Source organism: Dipodomys ordii, unplaced genomic scaffold (genome assembly GCF_000151885.1).
Source record: "Dipodomys ordii isolate 6190 unplaced genomic scaffold, Dord_2.0 Scaffold24, whole genome shotgun sequence".
NCBI lineage: Eukaryota > Metazoa > Chordata > Mammalia > Rodentia > Heteromyidae > Dipodomys > Dipodomys ordii.
The window spans coordinates 1,639,475-1,657,146 of record NW_012267240.1 but is presented as its reverse complement, the minus strand read 5'-3'; the positions used below and the strand labels follow the sequence as shown (position 1 = coordinate 1,657,146).

At 51.2% G+C, this 17,672-nt stretch overlaps 2 protein-coding genes across 2 annotated transcripts in view; one reads left to right on the top strand and one right to left on the bottom strand.

Moving 5' to 3' along the window:
• The window catches only part of Sprtn (SprT-like N-terminal domain), an 8,377-nt gene extending 1,479 nt beyond the window's left edge, over positions 1–6,898 (top strand). The window contains exons 2-4 of the mRNA XM_013014571.1: positions 553–681; positions 2,569–2,836; positions 4,808–6,898. Of these exons, the coding sequence (XP_012870025.1) occupies positions 553–681; positions 2,569–2,836; positions 4,808–5,556 (1,146 nt within the window). The 3' untranslated portion in view covers positions 5,557–6,898. The remainder of the gene's footprint in view (positions 1–552; positions 682–2,568; positions 2,837–4,807) is intronic.
• Positions 6,899–13,950: 7,052 nt separating this feature from the next.
• Egln1 (egl-9 family hypoxia-inducible factor 1) overlaps positions 13,951–17,672 on the bottom strand; it is a 35,922-nt gene continuing 32,200 nt past the window's right edge. Inside the window, exons 4-6 of the mRNA XM_013014570.1 lie at positions 17,249–17,385; positions 16,196–16,263; positions 13,951–15,464 (exon numbers count right to left, since the gene is read on the bottom strand). Coding sequence (XP_012870024.1) covers positions 15,400–15,464; positions 16,196–16,263; positions 17,249–17,385 — 270 coding nt within the window. The 3' untranslated portion in view covers positions 13,951–15,399. The remainder of the gene's footprint in view (positions 15,465–16,195; positions 16,264–17,248; positions 17,386–17,672) is intronic.

The window sequence follows — 17,672 nt, the reverse complement described above, 5'->3', positions numbered from 1 at the left end:
GTGTGTGTGTGTGTGTGTGTGTGTGTGTGTGTGTGTGTGTGAGCGCGCGTGCGTGCGTGCTGGTCCTAAGGCTTGAATTCAGGGCTGGGATGCTGTCTTTGAGCTTCTTTGTACTCAAGACCAACAATCTACCACTTGAGCCACAGCTCCACTTGTGGCCTTTTCTGAGTGGTTTATTGAAGAGTCATGGATGTTCCTGTCCGGACTGGCTTTGAACTGCAGTCCTCTGATCTCAGCCTCCTGAGTAGTTAGGATTAGAGGTGTGAGCCATCGGTACCTGGCTCTTTTTCACTTGTTTTTTTATTTTGTTTCAGTGTCAGAATTTTAAGGTTTTGATGAGGTTGGGCTCATTGACCTCTTTTGGATTTGGATTGCACGTAGCGGGTCATTGTGGCACAGAGATGTTTTCCTGAGGTCTGCAGAGCTTCAGATACAATGGGCAGAACTTGTGACTGTACTCCTGCCGAGGCTTAAGATGATGGGTAGAGGAAGAAAGCACATGTGCATTTTAGAAGTTCCATAACCAGTTGACAAGGTGGTTTTGTGTTTCAGACCCTCCTGCATGAGATGATACACGCCTACTTGTTTGTCACTGATAATGATAAAGACCGGGAAGGACACGGTCCCGAGTTCTGTAAACACATGCGTCGTATCAACAACCTGACCGGAGCCAATATAACGGTATAGACAGTGCCTGCGTTTCTCTTCCTGCTAGTATAGCGGTATAGACAGCACCTGGAGAAGACAGGATCTTACTTGTTATTCAGGCTGCCCTAAAGCTCACTATGTAGTCTCTCCTGGCCTCAAACTGGGAGTCCGTCTGCCTCAGTGTCCAGGGTGCTGGAATTACAGGCTTCCCTTATTCTGTCTGACTTCAGTACACTGTAATGAGAGCTAGTATTTATTTTAGTAACTCCTGAGAGTTAGTTAAGAGGAGGATTTTCAGCAGAGAAAAGGAAGCTGACAGAAGGGGACTGGCTTCTCTTGGTGCCGGGCAGTGAAGGGCAGCAGAGCCAGCCCTGTCCCTAAGTCCTCTGCCCCTCCAGGTCAGCATTGTAGGAGCTCCCTCTCTGGACTTATATGGTGATCTCCCAGTATGTTTCCTTTTTTTTTGGGGGGGGGGTCCGGTGGTGGGGACTGAACTCTGGGCTTGGTCTCTATCCCTCAGCTCTTCAGCTCAAGGCTAGCACTCTACCACTTGAGCCACAGCGCCACTTCCGGCTTTTTTCTTCTTGTTTATGTGGTACTGAGGAATCGAACCCAGGGCCTCAGACATGCAAGGCAAGCGCTCTACCACTGAGCCATCTTCTCAGCCCAGTATGTTTCCTTATGATAGCCTTCCTCAATCTGTCCAGTTCTCCACTGCCTCTGTGCCATTCTTCTCATCAGAGGGTTTTTGTTCATGGTTAGCATACATGGTTGGCGGTGGTAAACCCGGGGCTCAGCCTGCTTGAGTTCTCACACCATAGACTCCTGGTGAGCCTCCTGGTGGCTGTTAGCAGGTGAAGGCGGTGAGGAGGCAGGGGTAAGAGAAGACACGCGGGCATGGTGACACCGCTTTAGCACTCATACCACACTGTTCATCAGTGTGCAATTTGCTTGGGCTCTGCATTCTTAAGAATTTAGACCAGGAAATCACTGCTGTCTCTTCAGACAGTTCTTGCTCTGGTCACAATTATTTCTCCATGCTTTAATGTTGTTATCTTGTGATACTAAGTCTTGTTTCCATCCTAGTCTTTTATTTATTTACTTTTGGTGGGGGGGGGAGATTGTCAATCTTGGGGCTTGAACTCAGGGTCAGGGCACCGGTCCTGAGCTTTTGTGCCCAAGGGTAGCACTCTACCACTGGAGCCATAGCTCCGCTTCTGGCTTTTTTGGTAGTTAATTGGAGCTAAGAGTCTACCGGACTTTCCTGCCCTAGCTAGCTTTGAACTGTAATTCTCAGATGTCAGCCTTCTGAGTAGCTAGGATTCAGATGTGAGCCACTGGTGACTGGCTTTGAACCTAGGTGGGTTGGTTTGGTTTGGGGTTTGGGTTTTTTTCATTACAGTACTTAGTTTCGAAAGATTGCACATTCATAACGGTGTTTCATGGTTCAATTTTGTCCTACATGTTCTGTCTTTGCACAGGTTAGGGAGTATTAAATCAACTTTCGTTATTTCCCATTAATGTCAGCTTTTGAACATAAACTAGAGTAACTCATTTTTCCAAAATAGAGCTATTTGGGGCTGGGAAGGTGGCTCAGTGGTAGAGTGCTTGCCTTGCATGCATGAGGCCTTGGGTTCGATTTCTCAGCACCACATAAGCAGAAAAAGCTGTAAGTGGCGCTGTGGCTCAAGTGGTAGAGCGCTAGCCTTAAACTGAAGAGCTGAGGAACAACGCCCAGGCTCAGACTTCAGGCTCCACGACCGACAAAAAAAATAACAACAAAATAGAGCTATTCAAAAATCTCTGGTTTAAATGGAATGATTGAAAAAAAAAAAAAACAGACAGCTGTTTGTGTAGTGTTTCCTCAGACCTATAAACCTTTAGGTTTAACTGAAGGTTAAAATGTCTTCTTTGGCTCAGATCTACCACAGTTTCCATGACGAGGTGGAGGAGTACCGGAGGCACTGGTGGCGCTGTGATGGGCCGTGCCAGTACAGGCAGCCCTACTACGGCTATGTCAAGCGTTCCACCAACAGGGCACCCTCCTGCCACGACTACTGGTGGGCGGAGCACCAGAAGACCTGCGGAGGCACATTCATAAAAGTCAAGGAACCCGAGAACTACTCCAGGAAAGGCAAAAGGAAGGGGAAGGTAGACCAACAGCCAGGCTCTGCAGTGGAGAACAAAGGTAGCTTTGCACTCTTTACCTTCCCTTGGGCCATAGCTGTGGCTGGGAGAGACAGGATTGTCTCTGGTATAGAAAGAAGGCTTCAGGGGCTGGGAAGGCGGCTCAGTGGCAGAGTGCTTGCCTCACATGCATGAAACCCTGGGTTCAATTCCTCAGCACCACATAAACAGAAAAAGCTGGAAGTGGCACTGTGGTTCAACTGGTAGAGTGCTAGCCTTTAGCAAATGAAGCTCAGCCCCTTTGTTCAAGCCCATGACTGGCAAAAAAAAAAAAAAGCCGGGCACCCGTGGCTAATGTCTGTAATCCTAGCTACTCAGGAGGCTGAGATCTGAGAATCATGGGTCAAAGCCAGCCCAGGCAGGAAAGTCAGTGAAACACTTTTTTTTTTTTTGGTCTGGTTGTGGGGCCTGAACTCTGGGCCTGGGCGCTGTCCCTTAGCTCTTCAGCTCAAGGCTAGCACTCTACCACTTGAGCCACAGTGCCACTTCCGGCTTTTTTCTTTTTGCTTATGTGGTGCTAAGGAATTGAACCCAGGGCCTCGTGCATGCAAGGCAAGCACGCTACCACTGAGTCACCTTCCCAGCCCCATGAAACTCTTTATCTCCAATAAACCACTCAGAAAACCGTAAGTGGAGCTGTGGCTCAAGTAGTAGAATACCTGCCTTGAGCTGAAGTGGCTCAAGTAGTAGAATACCTGCCTTGAGCTGAAGAGCTGAGGGATAGTGCTCAGGCCCAGAGTTCAAGCCCCACGACCAACCAAAAAAAAAAAGAAAAGAGAAAACTTCACTTTGCTCTGTTGAAGTGAGTCAAAATGGAAGCATTTTCCACGGGCAGTGCTTGAATAGAGTCCCTTTCTCCCTCTTTGCTGTTCACTGAGTTACTAGGAAGCAAAAGGCGAAAGGATTGTGAAAATACACACAATGTAAAGAACTGTCAGGATCAGGAGTCTTGACACCTCCCGTCACGTGTGTGTGTGTTTGTGTGTGTGTGTGTGTTTGTGTTTCCTGGTGACATCTGCCAGTGTTTGTGTTTGGGAGGATGGGATGGGACATGTTTAGTCATGTGTCATTTTTAAGATCTACCCTTCCTGCTCAGTGCTAGTGGTTCATGCCTGTAATCCTACCTACTCAAGAGGCTGAGATCTGAGGATGGTAGTTTCAAGCCAGCCTGAATAGAAAAGTCCTTTAAACTGCCATCACCAATTACCCACTGAAATGGCAGAAGTGCAGCTATGGCTCAAGTGGCAGAACACCAGTCTTAAGTGAAAAAGCTCAGGGACATCTCAGTTGCAAGCCCCAGAACACACACACACACACTTGCAAGCCCCAGAACACACACACACACACTTGCAAGCCCCAGAACACACACACACACACTTGCAAGCCCCAGAACACACACACACACACACTTGCAAGCCCCAGAACACACACACACACTTGCAAGCCCCAGAACACACACACACACACACTTGCAAGCCCCAGAACACACACACACACACACACACACTTGCAAGCCCCAGAACACACACACACACTTGCAAGCCCCAGAACACACACACACTTGCAAGCCCCAGTACACACACACAGAGGTAGCTCAGGGACATCTCAGTTGCAAGTCCCAGTACACACACACACACACACAGAGGCAGGGAATCTCTCCTGCCTGTGACATAGTCTTGCCAATTGCTTCTCCCCCTGGGCGCTGCTGCTTTGATGATAGAGCTCAGGAGCACAGGCTGAGGTCCCCACACCTGAGAGGCTGAGAATGTAGGGGAAGGCTAGTTCTGGTCCTGTAGCAAATCTCCCCTTTCTTCTCTTGTATGTTATGTAAGTGAGGGATTCTTTTCATCTTTTTCCTCACTGCCAGAGCTTTGACTTCCAGAGGTTGTCTGTGTCCTGAGAGTGGGCCACTAGCTGCGGGTGTGGGTGGGAAGGAAACCCACACTGCTTCCATGTTGTGCTTCCCCTGCAGGTGAGCCCCCGGGAAGGGCGGCCCTGCCGCTGGTCCCCTTCAGTGGGAAAGGGTATGTTCTCGGGGAGACGCGCCCACTCCCAGCTGTCGTGACACCCACCGCCTCACGCACCATTTGTGAAGAAGACTCAGGCCACTCAGGTCTGGATAGGACAGCAGATGTGCGAAGACCTGACTCCGGCACCCGCGTCCGCGTGGAGTTGGACCACGGGGGTTCCTCCAGCAGCACGCCCCAGCTGGCCACCCCACTCCCCAGCGCCACTTTCCAGAGCGTGCTGAGCAGCTACTTCCCACAGAAGGCCTTCCGCAGCGTGCCCGTGCCCACGCCCTCACTCAAGAGCGGGGCCCCTGCCGCCACCCCCCGGACCCCAAGAAATCCCTCCAAAGCCGGGCCATCGGCCTCTGTGGCTGTGTCCCAGAAAGGCCGTGGGGGTGAAGACCTCCCATTCACAAACAAACGACCCAGGCTGGAGGCCAAGACAGCATTTGACCACTTTTTTATCAAGAAGGAGCAAGTTCCCCACGGGCCTGGTGACGCAGAGAGAAGTTGGAGCCCAGGAGCCTCCACACCGGCTGCCAGCCACTCCTGTGGTCAGAGCCCAGTGGTCAGCTGCCCCGTCTGTCAGGAGGACGTGGCGGAGACGCAGATCAATGAGCACCTGGACTTGTGTCTGGAAGGGACAACGGGGAGGTCTGAGGCCGCGGGGTCTGAGATGGGGCGGGGCTCGCCGTGGCCCGAGGTTCTGTGATGGCATCTGTCCCGTCTGAGCGTGCCAGGGTGGCCCTGGCCACAGGAGCCCCTCACCTCAGGGGGCCCCAGACATACAAGTTGTGGACACTGCCAGACCCCATTCCGGAGAGCAGCCGTCCCTTTCGGCGAACCACACTTGGCCTGTGCTCGCCTCCGCCCGGCCCGCTATGATGTGCACAAGACGGTGTAGATGTCTTTCCTCCTCACTCCTCTCAGAGCTTTCCACTTGTGTCGGGGTCCTTGGGGGGTGCCTTCCTTCCTGTGCTTACATCTGCCCCCCGAGCGCCAGTCACCACCATGCCCTCAAGCATCGCTCCGGGCACACACACTGCCCCAGCGCATACGCAGCAGGGCCCTGCCGTTGTCGTTTAGGGTACTCAGGTTTTCTTGGGTCTTTTTCTTTCAAAATCATAACAGGAAATTTTCTATATTTTAAAGAATTTTCTACCTTTCCAAGAGGTGGCGGCAGATTTTAAAGAATTTTCTACATTTTACAGTTATTTTAAAGATAATTCTCTTCCACCTGCACTGAAGGTAGAGGTAGAAGGAATGGAGCAGGGGAAGTCTATTTTGGGGTGTTATTAAGAACAGCCTCGCTAGCTCTGCAGACCATGTTTTACACCAACTTTAGCTGTTGCCTGAGTTGAGCCACATGAGTGGCAAAGGCTGGGGCTGAGCGGAGGTGTGTGGACCTGGCATCCTGCCCGGTCAGGAGCAGCAGTGGTGGGGCCCCAGTATGGCTGCCTTGCCACTGCTCACTTCCCCTGTGTGGCAGCTCTGTCTCCCCACTGCCTTCGCTCCCTTCTGTGTTCTTTCACTGCTGCAAGGTAATTTATACTCAGGGAGGGGTGCAAGTCTCCAGTGTGAACTCGTGAGCTCAACTTCCTCCACAGTGCTCACCTTTTCTCTGCTCCCCAAGGTCCTGTGGCCGTGCTGTTCCCGAGGTCTCCACGTCTCACTGCAGGGAGCAGCTGCTATGGTTTCGCCTGCTTTTTGCACTTTAAAAATCAGTGCCTTTGCTGCCCCATCCATCCCTCTGCAGTGCTTCATTCACACGAACCGGCCACTGAGTGGCTCAGTTTGGAGGGGTTGTGGGTGGGGCTGTAGGAAGCTCCCCCCTCGTTTCTGTGGGTACACAGGGATGGTGCTGGCTCTCGGGGCTAATGTTTGTTCCTCCCCTCCCAGCAGTACAAATATCTGTGGCTCAGTGAGCAACAGTTCTGATGTTTCTTAGAACATGCAGTTAATAGTATTAAATAATTACATGACTATTGGAATGTGTGTTGAATATGTGCCATTATACTTTTACCTGTTTAATAAGTTATTTGCAATAAAATAGTTTAAAGCAAAACTGCAGTGTTCTCAGGCTGTGAAGTATTTAAGGAGTTGGGTGCTGGGTGGCGCTTTACAATCTGCTTCAGTTAAAGAGACCAGGTAAATAGCGAGGCAGCCTGCTGGGCTGGGCTGGGCTTTTTGCCCAGGGCAGTGAGCAACACCTGAGTGTACCTGCCACCGGAGCCCATACTTCAAAGTCAAATCTTCTAGTGAGTTCTAGCACTGACATGAAAACATGCTTGCAAGTTCCACTGGAGCCTTACAAGCTAAGAAAGGAACTAGAAAGAAACATGGCCAAACCACAGAAGGAACAAAGCTGCAGACAGCACACGTCTGGCTGGGCAGTATACCAAGTGGGCACTGTCTTGTGCACCTGTGGAGCTTGAAGAGGCAGTGGTGGGGCAGGGCAGGGCGAGGAGAACCATCCCTTGTGAGGGAGGAAGGGCAGAAGCTGGATGGGGAGTGAAGGGATGGGCCTGAAACCTCTGGTTTGCTCTGTTTTTTTTTTTTGGGGGGGGGTCCGGTCGTGGGGCCTGAACTCTGGGCCTGAGCGCTGTCCCTCAGCTCTTCAGCTCAAGGCTAGCACTCAAAAGAAAAAAAGCCAGAAGTGGAGCTGTGGCTCAAGTGGTAGAGCGCTAGTCTTGAGCTGAAGAGCTGAGGGACAGCGCCCAGTCCCAAAGTTCAGGCCCCACAACCGGACCTCCCACCCCCCCAAAAAAAATACAAGCTGCAGGAATGATATCCAAAAAGAAATTTACCTGACCTATGTAACTGTAACCCCTCTACATATCACCTTTTGTTGCTATTGGTCAGTCATGGGGCTTGAACTTAGGACCTGGGCACTGTCCCTGAGCTCTTTTGCTCAAGGGTAGCATTCTACCACTTGAGCCACAGCACCACTTCCGGTTTTTTGGTGGTTACTTGGATATAATCTCAGGGATTTTTCTGCCTGGGATGGCTTTGAACTGTCATCCTCAGATCTCAGCCTTCGGAGTTGTTAGGGTTTCAGGTGTGAGCCCCCGGTGCCTGGCTTGTACATCACCTTTGTAACAACAACAAAAAGACTGTGAGCTGGGCTCATGCCTGCAGCCCAAGCTACTCAGGATGCTGTGATCTGAGGATTTTGGTTGGAAACCAGCCCATTCTGGACTGAGACTCCTATCGCCAATTAACCAGCAAAAAGCAAGAAGTAGACTTGTGCTCTAGTGGTAGAGCAATTGAGCAGAAAAAGCTCAGGGATAGCACCCAGGCCCTGAGTTCAAGCCCTAGCACTAGCATGTGTACACACACACACACACTATATCAAAGAACTAGTTTTTGCCTATCTTCCCCCCAACCCCTTTGTAATCTCAGACTTTCCTGCTCAGGCTGGCTTTAAACTGTGATCCTTAGATCTCAGCTTCCTGTGTAGCTAGGATTACAATTGTGAACCACCAGTGCCCAGCTTCTTTTCTTTTTCCCCATTTTAAACTGCCTTCTGCCAGCAGAGCTGCTGGCTCGGGCTAGGCTGTCTCCCTTTGTAGGGAGATGGAAGTAGATTCTATTTCTATAAAAGTTGCCCCTTTTTAAGTTACATATTAACAAAGTGAATTTTAGGACATTTTGTGTTGTTTTGGCAGATGGTAAGGGGGAAATACTGTCCTGTGGCTTGGAGATTGTATTTCCAAGAGTTCCAGGGTGAAAGGCTGGACACATCTCCTGAGACCTGGCAGAGTACGGATGGGCTGACACCATACCTGCAGGGCCAAGGCTGTTGTCCTTGACCACAGCACTGTCCACTGGACAAGTGATGCAACACAGTTCACCACCACTATACAGTCCATGACCAGGGCAGCCGCCTGAGCATGCACTTGGCCACATGTCTGCATTGAAAGTGGGAGGGGACTTGATGCTAAGTGACCTCCCCCCCCCAGTCTCCTGGTTCTGTACCCACAGGAAACCTCCCTCATTCCAGAATGCATGCTGTGTGGCCCTCTGACCAGGCCCGGAACTTGCAGGGTCTCTGGAGCCAGGGCTGCCCTGTGGGGCTGTCCCCTGCTGGCACCCACTCCCCAGTACTCCACCCTGCTCCCTGCACGGGGCAGACACCAGTTCCCCAGTCCAGGAAGCCCTGCAGACAGACGGACTGAGAAAACCTGCTATCTTTCTCCCCAGGTATGACTCTGGCCCATCCCTGATCCCCAGCTCAGAAGCTTCTTCAGAAGGCCACGATTGGCCCAGCCTGCAGTGGCAGGCCGTCTGTTCCTGCACATGGTCCAGAGCTAGCCTGCTCCTGACTCCCTGGGTTTGTGGGTAGCTGTGTCCCGCCGCTTTGTCTTTTGGTTCTGTTGTCTACTCCTCTTCAAGGCCCTTCACTGGCTTCTCATTGGCTTTATGTTTTGTTTTTGGCCAGTCCTGGGGCTTGAACTTGGGGCTTTTGAACAGCTGGGCTGACAAACTTGCTTCACTACACTGGGCTTCAAGCCCCGCCCACTATTAGGCAGGTACTTAGGGCAATTGAGCCATACCTCCATCTCTCTTTTAGCTTATTTTCCAGACAGGGTCTCACCTTTTTTTTCCTGAGCTGACCTTAAATTGTATTCCTATCTCTATCACGTCCTAGATAACTGAGATTACAGGTGACAGCACCACACCCAGCTATTTCTTTCTTTAGACAGGCTTTCACCTTGTTGTCAAGAGTGGCCTTGAACTCTTATGCTCAAGTGATTCTCCAGTCTTAGGTTTGATCTTCTAATCTCAAGTTTTTTTTTTTTTTTTTTTTGGTCAATCTTGGGGCTTGAACTCAGGACCTGGGCGCTGTCCCTGAGCTCTTCAGCTCAAGGCTAGCCCTTTGAACCACAGCACCAATTCCAGTTTTCTGGTGGTTAATTGGCAATAAGAATCTCACAAACGCTCCTGACCAGTCTGGCTTTAAACTGCAATCCTCAGACCTCAGCCTCCTAAGTCACTAGAATTACAGGCGTGAGCCACCAGTGCCCGGCTTCAGGTGTTAATTTTATCTCTGAAAGGCTCTGAAGGCAGAGCCAGACTTTGGTGGCATGCTGGTCCCCACCACAGTACCCTCTGGTCCAACATTCCCTAGAGATGTTTTCTGATTCTGGCTTTTCTTTCATTGGGACCCTTGCTTCCTTTTAAGTTCAGGCCTCTGGGAGACACCACCTTCTCTCCCAGAAACAGCATCCTCTCCCTCTTGAGACTTTGGGTCTTGAGAACTTCCAAGCTTCCTCTTCCCTTGACATGGTGGTGGTTGGGGCCCGGGGCCCCGGCGGTGGCAGTATGCTGGCACCCATTGCTCACAGGGCCCCCGCTTTCTCCTGCGTTGTTCGCTGTGCGTGGCGGTGCCCAGGTCTCTCTGCCTTCCTCTCTCTGGGCACTTTCCACACCTTCATGTGCTGGTTTGCTTTGTTTGGTTTTGTGCTTGGGCGGGAGTCGTCTCAGCCACGTAGCCACACCCAGGGCCCAAAGCTCTTGAAAACGAAAAACCCTTTAGCAGATCTGAAGAACTGGAGAAGTAAGAGACAAAGATATGCTGCTAGGAAAGCTCAGATGCTGTCCCCCTCAGTCAGGGTGGAGCTCCAGGAGGAAACGTGAAAGGGAGGGAAGTAGCAAATGAACTCCAGAAACCGCCCATAGGCTGAGTGTCAGGGACTGGATAAAGCTTACCGCAGCCCAAGGAAGAAGCCCAGAGATCAGGTGAGCTTCCTTAAAGAAAGAGCAGCTAATACAAACAGCCACGGAACAACCATGGACAGGCCTCCCCCAGCAGAGCTAGAGGAGTCTAAAGGTGAGGTTCCAGATGAGGGTTCTACAAGCAGCCTAATCACCAGTGACATGTAGTCGTGAAAACAAAGAGCAGGACCCGGGACCGTGTGCTGTCCTCAGGTCATTCAGAAGTGTCCCAGGAGAGAAGCCTTCAGGGTCTGGGAGCCCACTGGCACCCGGCCGAAAGGGTCCTGGCCCAGTCAGCCGCCAGGAAGATGCTCAAGCATGGGCAAAGTGGAGACACTGAGGGGGAAAGTAAATCGCAGAAGAAAAAAGCGATCTGGGGCTGGGCATCACAGCTCGGCCAGGAAACCCCAGGACTGAGAGACTGAGGCAAGAGGCCTACTCATTTGAGGCCAGCCTGGGCTATGTAGACCTTGTCTCAACAAAATCCAAAAGGTAAAGAAGTAAAATGAAAAGTCCTTACAGCACCCTGTACACTTGAGTATTGAGCAACCCAGTTGTCACCGTGAACCTCACCACATGCAAGGTGGAGGTGAGGAGGAGGAGCCTGGGCAGTGCCTTGAACACACTGCTCTCCATCCTCTCAGTGGTAGATCAGCAATTCTGTTCAGACCTGATGAAGACTTAGAGCGGTTGAAGAGCGAAACTTGTTTCTTCGAAGGTAGAAGACTTTTTTTTTTTAACTCTTTTAGTAGATATTGCTACTTAAAAAATGAGAAAAAGTTTATGAATTGCTCTCATTTTCTGCACCACCTTTCTGTTTCTCCATGATTGTCACCACTTCCTTGGTTCCTTGTGCTTTTATTTTTGAAAAAAAAAAAAGAAAAAAAATCCTGCTCAAGGTTTCCATCTTAGAAACTGTGACTGACAAGTATTTCCCAGTCCTCATTACAATGGGGACAAAATCTACTCTGCCTGCTTTGTGTATTCTGAGAAAGAAGCGCAAGCATATCCTGTAGAGCAGCATAGAAATATGACAAGTCTGGCTGACAAAGTCGTGAACACCAGGAGGAGAGAACTGTCTACCAGCGCTCATTGAGGGCTGGGACATCTTGGGACCGGGTGGCAGCCGATCTGTGTAGAGAGCAAGCAGGCTGCAGCTCCAGGGCCTACACGCCCAGCACCACACACACTTCAGAGGAAACATGGTCACAGCTGAAGACCACACGGGAGCTAGCAGAGGCCTTCACGCCTTCAGAGACACAATGCAAACTGTACTATTGAAAAAAGGGAGACATATGCTCCCTGTGTATGTGTGCGCGTGCATATGTGTGTGTGTACACGAGATCAGTACTGGGGTTTGAACTCAGGTCCTTAGGCTTGCTTGAGAGGGGCTCTACCCTTTGAGCCATGTCTCCAGATGCTTGCTTCTGAGCATTTATAAATGCAATAGGAAAAATCCCATGTGTAATTATATTGCTAGGTATATATGAGAGGTAAGTACAGACCATGGCCGTCTAACCCACAACCCAACTCTTTCTCAGACCACGTGTAGTCTGGCAAATAAGAGCACATTGCACAGCAAATTGATTCCGATCCAAGTTACTGTGAGAAGACCTACTGTCGACAAGGAAATGAGGGCTACGACGGCCAGCTGTCCAAAGCTCCTTCACTCGGTTTTCTGCTGCCACTGTGGGAATGGGAGGGAGGGGCCTGTGGGAGGCCAGTGTGTGCTGCCCACTGGGTGCCAGCACACCTCAATCAGTGAGGTCTCACACAGCTCTATATGGGCTTATTCTCAGATTTAATCTGATCGGTCTTCATGTCTGACCCATCTATCTTCTCATCTACCCACTATCATACTTTTCAGTATAACCCTCCAAACGCACAGATAGGCCAGAATGCTGAAAAACAGCTACACACACCAAAGAAATTATAAAAAGAGCTGGGGCGGATGGCTCACGCCTGTAACCCTAGCTATTCAGGAAGCTTAGATCTGAGGATCCAGGTTCAAAGCCAGCCCAGACAGGAAAGTATGAAATTCTTCAAATAACCACCAAAAAGCCAGAAAGCAGAGCTACAGCTCAGGTAGTATCAGGTAGTAGAGTGCTAGCCTTCAGCAAAAAATCTCAGAGTTCAAGTTCCAGGACCAGTACCAAACAAAAAACAAACAAACAAACAAACAAAAAAACAAAAGATACCACATGCATATTTATCTCCCAAAAGAGTGCTTGTCTTCCATGCATGAGGCCCTGGGTTCGATTCCTCAGTACCACATAAACAGAAAAAGCTGGAAGTGGCACTGTGGCTCAAGTGGTAGAGTGCTAGCCTTGAGCAAAAGAAGCCCACAGACAGAGCCCAGGCCCTGAGTTAGTGCTTGTGTTGATGTATGACCACAAATTCCTGTGCATGCTGTGTACACATGCGCATACACATGCATGAGCACACACGCACATACACACATTCTCACACATGTACACGCGGCAGCACACCATGAGTCAGGAGGGGCACACCTACTCCACACATGGCACAGGACTGATGCAAGCATCCCGAGTCATGAGTTAAAATCACTTTTTAAAACCCTTATATTCCAAGAGCAAGAACTTAAAATGCTGGGAATCCAAATGGGGCTCATTGGGTCCATAATCCACGAGTTTTCTAAAAATGCTGGACTCTACACATCTGCCTTCCTCCCCCAACCCATACAAAAAGCAACCCATCGCATGTCTAAGTGAGCAGAGCACAGCCACCGGTGCAAAGGCCAATTAAGAAAGCCAACGCTCCATAACGGGTTAAAAACAAGACAGCTGGAAGTCACAACCATCATTTTTTCAAGAACATTTATATATCTTTTTAATTAGATTAGCTTTACAAGCAACTTGGGAGCTCTTCCATAATGCAACACTGCTTTTCAAATTACATGACTTCAGAGTGTCCTTAGATGAATCCTGGAATCCTTTGCTTGCTATTATGATAAGGGAGTGTTTTACAGCTGATTAATGTGTTGAATAGGAACAGCATCATAAAGCTTAATCTCCAACCAGGCTCAACACACTGAGGCCACAGATCCGCTTTAGACTTTGCTTTAGAGTCCTGGTGGTGGTGAGTTACCGGTCTAACACAACATCAGAGGCTTTAGATGACTATTAGGGAGGCAGCTATCCTGGTTTCTTAATCTCTTCACAGTGGTCTCCAAGAAAACCATTCAATGGACGCCCTGTCTGCTGAGTAGAGGCCACTGCAGATTCTGGCTGAGTCCACCTGCAGGGGTGTGGCCTGAGGACGGTAGGCACTCAGCATGGAAGGCTGCCCCCTGTCCCAGCAGTGGTAGCTTCTGCCTGCCCGCCCGTGGAAGCAACTTCACCTGACCCTACAGACGGGCACTGGGGGGAGGGAGGGGGGCGCGTGGCCTCACAGCAGCCTGACACACGCAGGCTGGGTGGCAAAGCCCCGAAGCCCGCCCAGCATTCCTGGGTGGGGGAGGGGGGAGGGCCGGCCCGGCCCGGCTCGCAGAGGCACTTGCTGGAGAGGTGTTGGTGGTCACCAGGGGTGAGGGGAGGACGCGGGGCAGCGCTGAACACGGCCATGGACGGCACGGCGAGCCCCACGTCTGCACGCACAGCTGCCATGAGTGACAGTGAGGTGCAGAGGCCGAGTCGGCCACGCCCGGAAGAACAGCGATTTCTGCACAGCCCCCTTCCAGTAAAGCAGACCAAAGACAGGCGGCAGCCCCAGGGGCCAAGCCTCAGGAAGGACGGGTGCCACCCTCGGGGCTTCGCTCCAAGTTCAGGCACGTGAAGACAGGATGCCGGGCTTGACATGGATGTGGGGTCTGGGAGGAGGCCTTGGCTGGCCCAAGAGCCCGCAGCCCCTTCTCCTGGTCTCCCCACACCGGCAACCCCCCCCCTACCCCCTGGCCGGCTGCTTGCCGCCCTGCAGCTGACACACAGCCCGGGACCAGGGAGGAGAAGCAGAGGGAGACTGGTGGAGCAGAAGAAAGCCCTTTGACTTAGGAACCTGAAGTCTCAAGTTCACATAATGCCAGTCACTTGGTTAAAAAAATAAATAAATAAAAGGTTACGCCCTTCTTCCCATCTTTTTTTTTTCCCTTGTAAAATCATGTACTAAAGGTTACTTGCTACTCAGGGGTAACAGTCTACAGTTAGGTTTCATTATGACAATGCCAAAAACACAGCGATCTTCCAGAGTTCAGATTAGCGTGAGACAGGCCAAGTAAAATTCCGGGTTTTCAGTTTACAACTAAAGTGCTCCTTCCTCATTTCAGTTTAAAAAAACCCAAAAAACAAAAAAGGATCACCAGTCACTGGCAACAATCATTGCAAGAGGTCTTTGAGGGCAAAATTTAATAGTACGAAGTTTACAAAAATAGATTGATGTTATTTTGAGGAATAATACTGTCATTTTTTTCTCAATTCAGTTTTGATAAATTGTACCTAATCATACAAAAATTATCCCAAATTCAAACTTGATATAAAAAAGAGAGAGATGAAATGAACTCAGCTAAATGACAGATCTGGCAAAATATAAAAATGAAAACAACTCTACACAGGGCCTTAGTTCCTGTCCGGCGCTGGCACGGGCACAGGCACAGGCAGACGCAGGGGGGCCGCCACGCGGGACACGGCAGCCACTCCTCTGCTCCGTCGGCCAACAACAGCTGTCTCTGTCCTGTGAAATGCCATCCGGCGCCTCCTTCCTTCTCCTGTCACCGTGTCCACACGAAGTCAGCAGATGGCTCCTGAATCCCGGCCAGTGAGGTGGGCACCCCTGGGGCAGACGCCGCATCGCTAGGCAGAGGCCCCGTCGCTGGGCAGAGGCCCTACTGGACATCCTTACTGATGGAATCCGACGGTTTATTGAGGTCAACCCTCACACCCTTCTCTCCTACAAGGCAAAGACATGTTCCCTGGTTAGGCACCAGAGAGTCCAGCACTGCTGCCCGACTCTGCAGATGCCACCGGGGCTTGCAGAGCCCTGGGACCACGTGCCCTGCCCCGCACTCCACGCCAGCCACCCTTCCCCGCAGTGTGACCAGCGGGACACTGGAACCAGGCTTCCGTGGGCAACCGACCATGTCCTCTGAAACCAATGCTGTCTGTCTCTAGCAGACAGCAAATCAGGACTGAAAAATCTACAAAAATCCAAGGATTCGACTAGACTGCCAGAGGCTTGTTAGAATGCAGTGAGCCAGTAATGGCCGGACTAGGGTTTCTGGAATCTAAGGCAGGGTCCGAGAAAGACAACTGGTCATTGTGAGAACCTGACGCCCATGGTCCTAGGAGGGCAGGTGGTGCACGCAGTGGGTGGGTTGCGGGATGCAGGATGCTGGGGACAGATGGGCGTGGCCGTCAGGAGAGGAGGTGCGCTTCCTTCAAAGGGGAGAGGGCCCGAAACCGGCCAGCCAGCTTGCATTCGACGGGGCTTGCTCTGCCTCACATTTCCCTAATCTCAATCCCGAACAGCAACGAGGAACACTCAGGAGAAATCCTGTGTTAAATGGAGTTAAGGAATCTGACCTAGCTGTGAGCGTTTGCTGTGTTCCCGGGCCAAGCCTAGGTGGCGAACGCTGGTTAACGGGTTGCTGGTGCCCGAGGCCAGCCCCCACCAGGGCTTACCTGTGAGATATTTTACTTTAGCTCTTGCTCGTTCATCTGCATCAAAATACCAAACAGTTATTGCGTACCTAAAAGAGAATTCAGAACAGGTTGAGAAGACCCGCACGGGTGCGGGTCCGCTGCAGTGTGCGGGCAGGTATGTGTGTGGGGATGACAGAGCCACCCGTCACCAGCAGCCCAGAGGTGGCAGCTGCACTGCAGCAGCAGGAACAGGTCGCACACTGTGGGACAACATACACTGCGTGAGGGGGGCAGCGCATGGTGGGGTTTGCCACCGCCCGGAGGAGCCACGAAGACACTGAACTACGCTCAGGAACTTTGCAGACTCTCCTGTGCTTTGACTCCAGCGGACAGGAGGATGATGCTATTCCACAAGGGCGGGGCAGGCCCGCTCCAGGGGCATCGAGCCCAGGCTATGCTGCCCACGTCCAGAGAGGTCCAGGAAGCAGGAGCTTGCTGCATGCCACGCTGCTCAGGAGCACGGGCAGGGCAGTGTCAGAACTGAATTGAGTCAAATGCACCGAAGAGCCGGGCACTTCGTGGCTTACCACGCTTCTCTCTTGTGCGGCCTCTTCTGGGGAAGGGGTAAGATATACCGTGTGGGGGTTTCTTTTGCTCCGACTTCTCTCCATGTGCACCTACAGAACACGGATCTGCAAACTGGAGACTTCCTAATTCACCAACATTTCCTCAACTCCAGCTTCCTCGTGGAAGCAGTTTAACAGAGGAGAGCATAGAGTTGTGTAACTGGAGCTCTGGATGGGAGGCCCGGCACCCGGCTCCCAGCATCCAGCTCCTGGGGCCCAGGCCGGCCACTCCCCAGCCTCCTGGGAGAGCGCAGCTGTGGGGGCGTGGGCACTTGGGCCTGAGGAGCTAGCTCTCTCTCTCTCTCTGTAGCCCAGGTTGGCTTGGAACTCACAATCCTGCCTCAGCCTCCCAGGTGCTGGGATTAGAGGTGTCACCCACCACGCCTGGCTTTCTTCCAACTCCCAGCCAAGTTCCCCTGTGCCCCATGTCCCCTCCTGTGCTCAGCTTTCAGAAAAGAAACACTACCTTGTAGCATATGCTGGTTGTACTTCATGAGGGTTGCGACGGTCAGACCAGAAAAACAGCAGTCTATCAAATTTGGGTTCAATGTCAGCAAACTGGGCTTTGCCTTCTGGAAAAATTCGAAGTATACCTCCACTTACCTAGGAAAAGAGTTGAGTGTGTGAGAGGGAGCAAGCATGCACGCCACCGGACGGTGTCAGTGAAGTAAGAGGCTCGTCTGGTGTGCTCACAAACAAACCTCAACCAACAAGGTACTGGAGTGAGTACATGATTAGTGCTAGGAAAAGAGTCACTTTTTGTTTTAGAGACATCTGTGAACACCTGATGAAACAAACGTCCTAAAATAATGCGTGAGTTTCAGAAAGCAGCAGATGTTTATTTGTGTCCATACCCTTACAGCCATATTCTGAACCAGCCTGATGAGCGC